Source organism: Phascolarctos cinereus, unplaced genomic scaffold, assembly GCF_003287225.1.
Source record: "Phascolarctos cinereus isolate Bilbo 61053 unplaced genomic scaffold, phaCin_HiC Scaffold_9;HRSCAF=440, whole genome shotgun sequence".
Lineage (NCBI taxonomy): Eukaryota > Metazoa > Chordata > Mammalia > Diprotodontia > Phascolarctidae > Phascolarctos > Phascolarctos cinereus.
In genome coordinates, this window is record NW_027556402.1 from 202286963 (window position 1) to 202300241 (window position 13279).

At 41.6% G+C, this 13279-nt stretch overlaps 1 protein-coding gene across 2 annotated transcripts in view; it reads left to right on the top strand.

The window, feature by feature from the left end:
* Nucleotides 1-13279, top strand: part of DGKQ (diacylglycerol kinase theta) — a 121574-nt gene that overhangs the window by 60309 nt on the left and 47986 nt on the right. For both annotated transcript variants that reach the window (XR_002328019.2, XM_021005405.1), the window contains exons 12-15: nt 561-622; nt 3043-3193; nt 5045-5083; nt 8444-8559. Coding sequence is in view for 1 of the 2 variants with exons in the window: in XM_021005405.1 (XP_020861064.1) it covers nt 561-622; nt 3043-3193; nt 5045-5083; nt 8444-8559 (368 nt within the window). In the remaining variant the exon portion in view is untranslated. The remainder of the gene's footprint in view (nt 1-560; nt 623-3042; nt 3194-5044; nt 5084-8443; nt 8560-13279) is intronic.

Sequence of the window (13279 nt, forward strand, 5' to 3'; positions counted from 1 at the left end):
CTACTTCGTACTTATATACGTGTTTAGGAGTATCACTTTGACAGCTGTGTGGAGGATGGGTTAGGGACAGATGTTGTGTACATAAATGCAAAGAAATGTGCATGCATATTGTATACAGGAGAAATAAACATACATGTTGTAGGCAAGTGTGATAGAATTTAAGTTCTTCCAAGGCAGGAAATGCTTTGTTTTCCAGCTTTGTATCCCTAGCACCTAGGTCAGCACCTTGTACTTAGTAGACACTTAATAGGGAGGTGCTTCTTGAATTGAAATGAAAACAGTTTAGCTATGGGCCGAATGAGTCCACCTTTTCCTTCCCTCCTCAGAGCCCTCTCTTTGCACAAACTCATCTTCCTTCTAATCTCCTACACTTGGACCACTAGGTTCCGTACATGTCAAATAGCTCACCTTTTAAACTGAGGGCAGGCAGCGACCTTTGTCAATAGTGTTTCCAAACCCATGAACAATCAGACAGTTGATTGTTTTAAGCAGAAGTCTGACTGTTGTTTTCAAATTCTGTGATCCTTCAACTCCTCTTAATGTCTTTTGAATCCTTTTAGTTCAGCGGATGACACTGACTGATGAGGAATTAATTCTCAACAGGCTTAGAGACATCCGAAAGGTAATTGAATTATGATTCATTAACTCTCTGTTATATTTCTTGGGCATAGGTTCAAAGAAAAGTTGGGAGGGTGTGGTGGAGTTTTTAATGGTTCTCTCGCTGAAAACAATCTTCTGGGTCCAGGAGGGTCTTAACCATCAGAATTTCTAGAGGGACATCTTACTAACGATGGTCCCTGGGAAATATTCCACTTTTAGTTTAATTCAGCAAACATTTGCTGAGCATCCACTATACGCAAGGGCCTCTTTCCCTCTTCCATGCTGTGGGATTTTGTTTTATTCTTAATAGTATTTTATTTTTTCCAATTACATATAAAGACAATTTTTAACATTTGTTTTTTATAACATTTTGAGTTCCAAATTTTTTCTCTCTCTCCTTTCCCTTTTCCCCTCCCTCATACAGTAAGCAATCTGATATAGGTTATATATGTGTAATCATGTAAAACATATTTCCATATTAGTGATGTTGTGAAAAAAGAAACAATTTGCAAAAGAATTATAGTTTACAAAAGGAAAAAAATGCTGTGGAATTTTGAAGGGAAAGGAGAGGAGAAGTTATGGAAGGTGGTTTTTTCCCTTGGTAACCCATAAAGTTCTGTAAATGATACTTTCATTTACACACACACACGTTATATATACACATATGTGTATATGTATCACATACCTATATATAAATATATACTCATACATATACGTATATATGAAAGTATGCATTGCATGTCTCTATGTATACTACATATGTATATGTATATATAGTATAATATTGTGTATATAATAATAATGTGTATGGGTGGTATAATAGAGAAAGCCCTGGTCTAGTCATCAGGAGACCTGGTTTGGGTCCTGGTTGTTGACCTTAGCTTACTGTGTGACCTTAGGCAATTGATTTTGCTTCTCTGAGCCTTCCTTTCCTTAGCAGGAAAGATCAGATTATGCCCTAGGACGCCCTCTAGCTCCAAGATCCCATGAGTCTGTGGTTCTCTGATCTCTCGTGGGCTGTTCAGAATGCCTCAGATACATCAGACTATGGGAAGCGTTATGTATGGTTCATAGAACACGAGATCTCAGAGATGGAGGAGACTTCAAAGGGCATCTGGTCTAGCTGCTAAATAAATCATTAATGCTTTCTACAAGTGCTAATCTAGCAGGTGCTTGAAGGCCTCCAATGATGAGAAGCTCACTACCTGCTAGGGTGGCCCATTCCATTTGTAGGAAGGTCTCAGTGTGGGGAAATTTTTCCTGATGTAGAGTTTAAATCTATGTCTCTGTGATTGCTACTCACGGCTCCTATTTTTACCTTTTGGGGCCAGAGGGAACACGTCTAATCCCTTTTTCTTTTCTATGTGACAGATGTTGGAGGACAGCTGTCATGTTCTCCTTGAGTTTCCTCTACTCCAGGCTAAACATCCATAGTTTCTTCACCAGATGCTTGAATGGCCTATTCTGTAGTCCTCACCTTATTCTGACTGTCTTCTGGCTGTGCCTCAATTTGTCAAAAACTTTCCTAAAATGTGCCAACTGTTTACAGCACTAGTCTAACCAAGGGAAACAGTTGGGCTAGCCTCTGTTCCTCTGTTAATGCAGCTGAAGACTGAAGGGTTTTGGCTACCATGTCATGGTGTTCACTCCAGTTAAGTTTTGGAGTCTACTAACCCTACCTCCCCACCCCCGATCCGGGGATCTTTTTCTGCCCAAACTGTTTTCTAGACGGGCTGCTCCCATCCCATACTTAGGCAGCTGAGTTTTTGAGTCCAAGTATAAGCTTCCAGTGTAATGGATTTTGGGGACAAGAGGATTATGTCATGGAGCAAGTCCTGTGACCTCCTTGGGCCTCATTTGCCTCGTCGGTAAAATAGAGAGGTACTCAGTGATCCCTCTGAAGCTCTCAGTTCTCAGCTCCTACCCAGGAGTTCACATTCATGCCTGTGAAATGTCTTAGATTCTGCCCATCATTCTGTCCTGTCAAGGCATCATTGGATCCAAGTTTTTGGGGGACACTTTCTGTTTCCTCTAACCGCGGCAAGCCTCTTGTCCTCCTCGTTCATCTTTTTTTCTCCTCCTCATTTTGCTCTCTCTTCCCAGTGTGAGTCCCTCTTCTGTCTCCTTCCTTGGTTCTCACCTCGAATCAGAGGCTGTCAGAGCCAGGAGGGATCTTCGTGATTATTCAGTTGAGGCCTCTGCATATAGGGATGAGGAAACTGAGGTCCAAAGGCAGGAAGTGTTTTTCCCAAAGTTACACACCAAATTAGAGCCCAGATCTCTTGAGTCCTAGGCCAGGCCTCTTCCCCTCTGCACTAAGTAGCTTCCCGGGCTGCTGTCAGATTGATTGCCAACCCAAGCGGGTGATTTTCTGTGTTCATGATAATCCTGTCACCATCCCCAAGCACCTCTGGGTTCATTGTCACTTTTCTTTATTTCCAGACTTCCATACGTCAAATGAACCAAACGAGATTTTATGTGGTGGAAAATGACGATGCCGCCACACAAGTGAACCTGTTTGTTGGGGGCCTGCCCCCCCAGCTCTCTGCTGAAGAATACACTCATATCCTAAAGGAGGATTTGGCTATCAAAAGTGAGTAAAAAAAGAAATCCCTCCAAAACCACCTTTTTCTTAAAGAAATTGCCTTTGCCTGTTCCCTTGTCATTATGATTTCCTTTCTGCTTTTGACTATATAAGAATTTTCTGAGCAGTTTCATTTCCCCTGTTCCCACTTGCCTCTCTCTCTGAATTTTACTGCCGCCATTTTTAATCTTACCCTTGAGAAGGAACCATCCCAAGGTGAGGAAACAGAAGAGGAGCATCCCCTGGCTCTGCCCTCAGGTGCTCACTGGATCAGGGAGACTGAAGGAACATATTCTTCAGGGCCTGCCCTCAGGGAATGTCACAGTCTTGGGGAGACAGAGGAGAAGCCTGCCATAATCTGGTTCCAGCCTACATTTCCAGCTTCATCAGACATTACTCTCCTATGTTTTACAGTCTAGCCAAGCCAGCTTTCTTTCTCTTCCTAACACACGGCACCATCTCCCATCTCCCTTTCCTATCTCCATGCCTCTATACTGCTGGTTTCCTCCATTGCTGGAAGGCTCTCCAGACTCAATTCCACCTGTGGGATCCCTCCCCTCCTTCAAAACATAGCCCCGCCTTCTACATGAAGCCCTTCCTAATTGCCTCAACTGCTAGGGCCCCAACTCCCTAAACTATCTTTCATTACTTTTTATTTATTCTTTATATGCCCATATGTATAAATGTTGGCTCCTCTGGTTGAAAGTAGACTCTTAGAGAACAGTGACTGTTTCATTTTTAATCTCTGTATCCTCAGTGCCCTGCACATAGTGCTTAATAACGTGCTTAATAAGCACTTAATCAATGCTTTTTGATTAATTGATTACTCTTAGGAGAGCTCAACGTCTTGGGGAGGCAGAAAAGGAGTAGATTAAAGCCCTGATTTTAGGGAGCCTACAGGATGAGGGAGACAAGACTGATTACATATGAAAGAGAGACTGTTACTTGATGGTATATAGAGATCAACTGTTTAAAACTGAGTTTAATTTAGGTATAAAATGCACATACAGACTGAAGAGCTGTCTGTAGTCAGGAAGGGAAGTCTTTGTTATCTGTCTTAGAGAAGGCTTCCTGCATGAGGCTATTCTTGAGGTGGATCTTGAAGAAGATTATTCTCCCAGTTTCTTTTTGTTGGGGGGGGGTGGCTCTAGAAAATAGTTGGTATGGGAAAATATCTGGGGAGTTTAGTAGGTGACAAAATTCAACAGAGTGAACAGCCAACAAAACCTAATCTCAGGCTACATTAGCAGAGGAAGAGTGGCTACAATGAACGGGGACAGAGTCCCAATCATTTCCTCTCTACCCACATCTATTTTACCACAAAGAGATAGGGCATATTTTAGGAAGGTTTTTAGAATTCTTGCCTGATTTTTTGGTTGACATTTCACATTTCACGAATTCAGTCCGGGCACTCACATTGACTTCCTAGTCAATACAACAAATGTTTATTTGTTAAGCACTAGTACTATAACTATATGCTGGGTGTTTATGATGCAAAGTTCAGCCAACAGTCTAATTACAGAGATAAGATGCCAGCACAGGCCATTGTAATATCTGACATCCTAGGTCGTTTCCTGGATGCCTGATGGTCAAGCCAGGCTTCTCTTTGTCCATCTGTACAATGAGGACATTGAACTAAATGGTCTCAAAGAGCCCTTCTAGCTCTGGAGTTCCCCAGACTGAGACCATCTCTTCTCCTTGACAGTTCCCATCAGTCAGCCTGCGGAAGGGGCCGTTTCAGCTGTGGGGACAGACAGAGAGGGGAAAGGCTTACTAGAGACGTGGTTAGAATTTGTAGGATTCCAGTCCCAAGGGATTGGGAAGTTGGAAAAGTTTGATTTTTGTTTTCTCTGTTTACAGCAAATCTAGTGACAGTAACTCACGTTTACACAAATCAAGGTAAGGAGAGTATATTGTATGCATGTTACATAGCTTATGTATCTATCTGTATCTGTTATAGAGCTTATGTGTCTGTTATGTCTATTGTATTGTTAGTCCTTTGTTCTCAAAGAGGACCAGTGACATCAGGAGGATGATGTCTTAATTTGTAAGTGAATTGGATTTAAGTGAAGCAGAGCTATGCAAAGTCATCAGCCTCACATTGTATGTATTGATAAGGTATATCATAAAGAGCCTTGGAATTGGGGACCAGAAGGTCCAAGCCAAAATTTAATTTAATCTCTTTTGCTTGACAGTGAGGTAACATTAGAAAGCCCCTCTAACTCTCTGAGCCTCAATATTCTCAATGGTAAAATGGGGATAGTACTTTTACTCCCTAACTCACAGTTTTGTTGTGAGAATCAAGTGAGATGATATGTAACTTTGCAAACCAGCTGTAAATGTCAGCTAATATTCTCTAATGCAAGCCCCAGGTGAGATGATGACTTTGCTAATTAAGGTGAGTTGTAATGAGTTATTCTTCTCAGCTCTACTTTGAATAATTTATAAATCTTTTCTGGCTAGATCTGTCTCCTAGGGAAACAGCATGGATTCAAAGCGGCTGGTAAAAATTATTTGGGATGTTCAATGTATTCACTTTCAGATCTGAAATGTTTCTTACAAGATAAGAATAGAAGATGGAGATGGAGAAGCCTGGTCCCAAAGGGTGTTGTTGCCAGCCCCCAAATTCTTCTGTCTATTAGATGTCCATATCTCCTACCCACAATCACATGCAGTACAGGAAAGTGGAAAGAGCGTAGACTGGAAGTCAAGAGGCATAGGTTCTAACCCCAACTCTGTCACTGACTTTCTCTGTGATGTCAGGTAACGTTGCCATTCTGAGCCTCAGTTCCTTTCCCTGAAGATGGGAATAAGGTTATGTCTGGTCCTGTTGACCACCCAGTGATATTGTAAGGATCAAAAGAGAGAATGGAAAGGATGGACTATTCATAAGTGTTTGGTAATATTATGAAGACAAAGAGGAAAAGAGAGGAGACAGAATTTTTGCAGAGGGACAGAGCATCAGATCTAGAATAAAAAAAGCTCAAGGGCTTGGTTCTCCTACTTACTAGCTGTATGATCCTGGCCAGTTTGCTTCCATTCCCTGGGTCTCAGCTTTCTCATTTGTAAAAGGAAGGAAGGAAGGAGTTATTAAGTGCCTATAATGGGTTATCCCCACTTCACAGTTGTAAAAACTGAGTCAGGTAGTGGTTAAGTTCCTTGCCCAGGGTCACACAGCTAATGAGTATATAAGGTCAGTTTTCAGCTCAGGTCTTCCTGACTTCAGGCCCCATGCCCTATCCATAGTCCTGGACCCATTTAGTAGACTAGTGAGGCCTGTGGAACCCTTTGCAGAATAATGTTTTTAAATTAATAAAACAAAATACATGGGATTAAAAAGGGAATTATAGTGGCATGTCATAGGGAATTATAGTGAAATAATAAAGTGTTTTTAAAAAAAAACAAGTTCAGAGACCCCAGGTTAAGAACCCTTAGGCTGGATACGCTAGAAGAGGTCCCTTCCGGCCCCAGCATTCCGTGATATGGATCTTCTTCAACTCTCAGAAATGGAAGGGAACCCCAGAGGTCTCTAATTCAGTCCACCCCTATGCAGGCATCCCCTCTGCAGTATTTCTGACAAGTGAACCATCCAGCTGCTGCTTGAACTTCTAATAATGAGGAACTTGCTACCCTGCTGTGGGAGTCCATTCATTCTGCTTTGATTATTAGGAATTCTTCCTTATAATAGGGTGTCCTCAAAGCCAGTGAAGTTTTAAGCTTTAATAGCCTAAATATTGTTATATATTTTAATTTGTTTCTATCATATAGATATTATTTACATATCTTAAGCTCTAATAGCTTATGTTATTATATATTAATATTGATTATATATTATTTTTAATATTTAATAGCTCTTAATTAAGTATTTTTATATCCCAAAAGTCTTAGTGCAGTTTAAAGTTTTAAAAGCTTAGATAGAATTCTATATTAATGTTGTAGATTACTGGATTAACATTTTATCATGCTTATAATATATTCATATGATAAATATTATAACATGTAAATACGATACACAAGATACTACAATCTATGTAATATAATATTTAATCACTTTTAATAAGCCATGAAAGATTAAAACTGCAGTACGACTTTGAGGATGCCCTGTCTTGAGCCAATACCTGCTTTCCTATAGCTTTCCTCCATTACTCCCAGGTTTGCTTTCTGGGACTGAGCAGAAGACATCGAATTCCATTTCTATGTGATAGACTGACTTTCAGATACTTTGAGATGGCTCTTATTTAGCTGAGGAGATTGTCTAAGTGACCATAGCAATAGAGATCAGAGCTGATGTTAGCAGAGTTAAGCTATTGGCCATGCAGGTGTGACAGACTCCTGCGTGAGTCACTAAATTTTGCTTGAGAGCAGTTTTTTTTTGTTAGGCAATTGGGGTTAAGTGACTTGCCCAGGGTCACACAGCTAGTAAGTATCAAGTGTTTGGTCTGAGGCTGGATTTGAACTCAGGTCCTCGTGACTTCAGGGCCAGTGTTCTATATCCACTGGGCCACCTAGCTGCCCCTTGAGAGCAATTTTTAAATAAAACAAAATGAGAAGGGTGGGGGGGTGGAGGAAGCAAACACAAAAGACAGCTCTCATTCTTGCTTCCCACCCCCTCTCCCCCGTCACGTCCCATCCTCACAACAAGTCTTTTTTCTCCCCATTTCCTTCCATTTCTTATGTGGTGTGATATGCGATCCTGTTCTCCCGACTCTGATCAATTTCTAGTTTGTCACAGCCCCACCAGCTGTCCTTTCCATGTGCTCCTTTTAGAGAGATGCTTCTCTTATGGAAAATATGATATACTTGTGGGGTTGATGCACAGAGAGAATTCGTAGGATTGATTTAGAGCCAGTAAAAACCTTAGCCCAGGATTGAGAGCTTTCGTCTGGGTCCCTGGAGGGCATATTCATATTGATGAGATCATGGACCTATGGAGGTGTCAGTATCACAGGGAACCCAGAGCTCATTTAGCCCATTCCCAGTGTTATGAGGCCAAGCCAGAGGAAAAGACTTATCCAAAGTCCCAGAGCTAGTAGGTAGGAGAGCAGGGTTTTGAACCCAGGTTCAAATTGATTCTTGATTCGCTTAAATGGCTGAGTCTCTATGTGGTTTTTCTCCTCCAGTGGCAGGTGCTAGGTGATGCCATTGTGTGTAGTAAGGCTCCAGTATAAGATTCTCCCCTTTTCCCTAATTGATTTGAGTTTCTTGGTGGTTTTACTCGAGTCACTCGTTGAGCATAAAAGCGAGTTGTTTTTATTTCAGGGGCCGTTGTACTTGACATCTCCTGTTTTTCGGAGGCAGAGAGAATGTATATGCTCATTAAGGATACAGTGGTCCAGGACAAGCAGCTGACTGGAATTGTGTTGCCGGAAGTGATGGTAAGGTACCTGCTCCCCCAGAGGGTTTGTGACTTCTTCCAGGTGGCATAGGGAATAAGCGGCAGAGCTGGAATTTGAACCAAGGTCCTCAGACTCCAAAGCCGTTGTTTTTTCTGCTAAACCCCACTGCTTCCCCCTTCCCAATGGGAGTGGCCAGACATGAGACAGGAAAGAAAGAGGTCAGAAAGAAGACAGAAGGGGCTGGACTCTCACCATTTTTGGAAACGATGAACAGGGACCAAAATTCAGAAAGCTAAGTCATTGGCTAAGTATAGTCCAAGTTAAATTAATTATAAATTTAAATGAAATTAATTATAAATTTGAATGAAAACAAAATGGATGTGAAAAGAACCTTGAAAATGGTGAAGCAAATGGAAGGTGGGGTTATTGATGGCAGATTCTGCACGGTGCTGAGCCACGTCATGGAAGACACTGGTACCATAGAACCAGGTTCATTTGGGTCAGTTCATGTATATTTACTGTTCCCTGCCACACACTGTGGGGGATGCAGGGATGAGGAAGGCATTGCTGCTTCCTTGTAGAAATCATGGAAGAGTCGGGGAAGGACCCTTAGAGACCATCAGTCTGTTCAAAAACTTACATTGATTCTTGACTGCCTAGAAAATAAAATGTAAACTCCTAAGATCCTTGACAGTCTGCTGTCGGCCTCCTTTTCCAAGTTTATTTTATATTTTTCTCCTGTGTTAACTCTACATTCCAGCTCAGTCAGGCCCCATGTGCCGTTTTCCAGCTCTGTGCATTCATCTCCCATTCCTAGAGCACTGACCTCTTCAGTACCATCTTTCAGAAATCTTCTCTTCCTCCAAGGCTCAGCTCAGGTGCTATTCCTCCAAGGAGTCTTCCCTGATTTCCTTCTCCATTCCTGTCTGAAGTGTTCTCTCCCCATCTCAGATTTTCCTAGAGCCGTTTGTCTGGATCTCTCCTTTGCCTCCCATCATGACTAGCCACCAAGGATTGAGTGTGTATTGTCTCTCCTTACTCCCCAATCAAATGGAAACACTGAGGGCAGGAACTGAGTCTTTTTTTTTTTAATCTTTGTATCTCCTGCCCGTAGCAGATGTCTTGGCCATAGCAGGTGCTTAAGAAATATTTATTTTGAATCTTCTCTCATGTTATAGAAGAGCAAACTGAGGCCTGTTGAGGGAAAGTTACAGCCTCATAAAAGGTACAGAGCAAGTTGGAACTGGAATCCAGGTCCCCGGACTCCAGGTCTGAGGCTCTTTCTAGTATTTCGTGTTGCATCTCTACTTATCCCGTCTTCTTTCTGAGGCAAGATGGTAATACACTTAAAAGTTAACTCCTCATATACAAACATATGTATGTATACATACATATAGGTGTGTGTAAGTGTATGTTAAAAAAACAAAAACTCGTGCAAAAAGTAGTGATTGTGGATTTAGATCCACGGGCTGAGGTGATCAGAGAAGTCTTCTTGGAGGAGGTGAGATCTTGTGCTAGGTCTTAAAGGGGTGGAAGAGTATGAACGAGGTCTCAAGGATATGAATGAACCCACCATGTTGGTGGAATAGGAGGCTACAGAAACATAACAAGAATGTGACTTGGAGTTGAGAGGCCTTCTTGGACCCTTGTTAGCTGTCTAAAGACTGCCTTCTGGATGTTTGTCTGTTTTGTGAGGAATCGTCCTGTTTCCCCCTTGCTCCAGCCACTGGTCCTACCCTCATAGCCTTGAAGGTCACCAGCCAACTGCAACTGGGCACCTTTATAATTGGCCAACAGGTGGCGCTTCTGAGCCAATGAAATTGAGCTTGCCTTCAGCCTTCTCAGAGGGTGGGGGAAAACTGTCCACATAGAGCCACCAAGCTAAATAGCATGGAGAACAGCTACATAAGAATATCATTAGCAAGAGTTGTTCAGTAAATCACAATAGACAAAATCCAGGAAAGAATCCAGCAAGAAAAATGATGGCCTCAGATGTCTGTAGACTTACACACGAAACAAACAAGATGAGCTAGAGATCTTACTGCAAGGAAGCAAATTGGACATCATGAATGTCTCAGGGATTGGCTTTTTCAGTTGGAACTGTGTATCTGGGGGCAGCTAGATGGTGCAGTGGATAGAGCACCGGCCCTGAAGTCAGGAGGACCTGAGTTCAAATCCAGCCTCAGACCAAATACTTGATACTTACTAGCTCTGTGTGACCCTGGGCAAGTCACTTAACCCTAATTGCCTAAAAGTAAAAAAAAAAAAAAGTAAGAGTATCTGCAAAAGAGGGATGGTGGAGGTGGCTAACGCTACATATCAAGAAGACGTAGGGGTGTGTGTGTGTGTGTGTGTGTGGAAATCCGGGAACTAGAACAGGAAGCATGGTGGAGAGTGTTTGGGTGAAATTCTCTGGCGCTAGAAATAGAAGCAGTATTGTCATTAGAGTAAGCCACAAAGCGCCTGCACAGAATGAGCAAATGGTTGAATTCAGGAAAGAGATGATAAGCTTAGCACAGAAGTGTGTTACCTAGTACTGATGGAAGACTTCAGTTATTCAGTCTTTTGCTGCAGTTTTCTCTGCTCAAAGCAAAGCAGCTAATAATATCTTGGCTTGTCATAATAATAATTTTAGTCTTCAAAGGGAGGAGGAACCAGTGAAGAGAACTACTACTCTGGATCTGAATTTTCACCAACAAGGAAAAACAACAGGAGTCTTGGAGAAAGTGATCATCCCATCTTAGCATTTGTGATAGAAGAAGAGAGAGAAAAGTTGGGCATGGTCTCATATGCACACTGGGTTTTTGGAGAGCAGATGTCAAAAGGTCCAGAAAAAGAATAAATTAGATTTCATGGCTTAAAATGGGGAAATCAGCCCAAAGAGAGTAAGTGAAATACTAAAGGCAGAAAATTCTGTTGAGGATGTAAAGAGGGAATTATCTCAAAGGATCACTGTGGATGCATAGGAAACTAATTGACCCACTTAGGTTATAAAAGACACGTACAGAAAGTAGAATCAAGGGCAGGTAATGTTACATGAAAACAAAAACATGGCACAGTCTTCCAAATTTAATGTCTGGAGCACTAATACTCAAAATGAGCTGAGACTGGCAAGGAAAGCTAAGAACAACAAAAAGGGTTGGGGTTTTTTTTTAAGTTTTGTTATGGAAAAAAGGATCAAAGCAAGGAAAGAATCATTGCTCAGAATGGAATGCGTGATGATATTGGACAATGGAGAGGAAGTAGAGCTGCTGAACTCTTCATTTTGTCTCTGTTTTCTCTGCTAAGAAGGTGATCTTTGAATTGGAAAGGATAGAACAAAGGCTAAATGGGAAATCGATGCCTAAGATGTCAGGAGTTAGGAAGAGAACCCCTATTTCTTCTCAATCAACCAATCAACAAGCATTTTTTTTAATAAAAATTTTATTAGTTTATTTTGATTTATCAGCAATCACTTCCATATGCTTTTGAGTTGAGAATTTTTCTCCCCCTTCCTCCCCCCCACCGTCCCCAAGATGGCACACAGTCTGATATAGGCTTTACATTTACATACCCATTAAACATATTTTCACATTAGTGAAGTTGTAAGTAAAAATTAAAACCAATAGGAGGAACCATCAGAAAGAGGAAACAAAACTCAACAGAAGGTAAAAATAAGTGAGAGCGATTCGACTTCCATAGTTCTTTCTTTGGATGCGGACAGCATTTTCCATCCCGAGGCCTCTGGAGATGTCTTAGATCCTTGTAATGCTGAGAAGGCTTCAGTTTAACAGTATTAGTCATCGCATAATGTGGCTGTTACTGTGTACAAAGTCCTCTTGGTTCTGCTCACTTCACTCCACATCAGTTCATATAAGTCTTCCCAGGTTTTTGTGAAGTCAGCCTGTTCATCATTTCTTATAACACAATAGTATTCCATTGCATTCGTATACCACAACTTGCTCAGCCATTCCCCAATTGATGGGCATCCTCTCAATTTCCAATTCTTTGCCACCACAAAAAGAGCTGCTATGAATATTTTTGTACATGTGGGTCCTTTTTCCCCATTTGTTTGATCTCTCTGGGATACAGCCCTAGAAGTGCTGTTGCTGGATCAAAGGGTATGCCCATTTTTTCAACAAGCGTTTATTAAGTATGAGCCAGACATTGTGCTGAGTGAGGGGAATACAAAGGCAAAAGGAAAATAGTCCTTGCCCATGATCAGTTCAGAATATCAGGCACAGAAAAACCACATTCCAGGGCATTGGAAGAAGTGGCAAGATGTGATTGATGAGCCTCTTTGCAAGATCAGAGGACGGAATCAGTAAATTAGAGACAAGGGAGCTTGGCTTTTAATTTCTGGCAAAATTCTAGAATTAAAGAGATTGTTAGTGAACCCCTAGAAAAGGAAGTAGTGATCCAAGAGCCAGCATGGTTCATTGAGAACAGATAATTCTTTTCCCTTTTTGGCAGGGTTACTAGACTCATTGATCAGGGCAAGGAAATTCCATGAATTAGCTTACATGGATTTTAGCCAAGCATCTGATTAAGTCTCTTCTGCTGTCCTTTTGGAAAAGATGGAGACATATAAGCTAGGCATTGCTGTTGGGTGGATCTGGAATCGTTTGAATGTCTGGACCTTAAGAGTTGCAGTTCATTGTCATCTTAGGAAGTCTCTAGGAGAGTGCTCCATAGATCTGTTTAATGGCTCTTTGCTGGCACGCTAATCAATTCTGCAGGTGACACAAAGCTGGGAGGAAGAGCTACCTCGTTGAGTGAC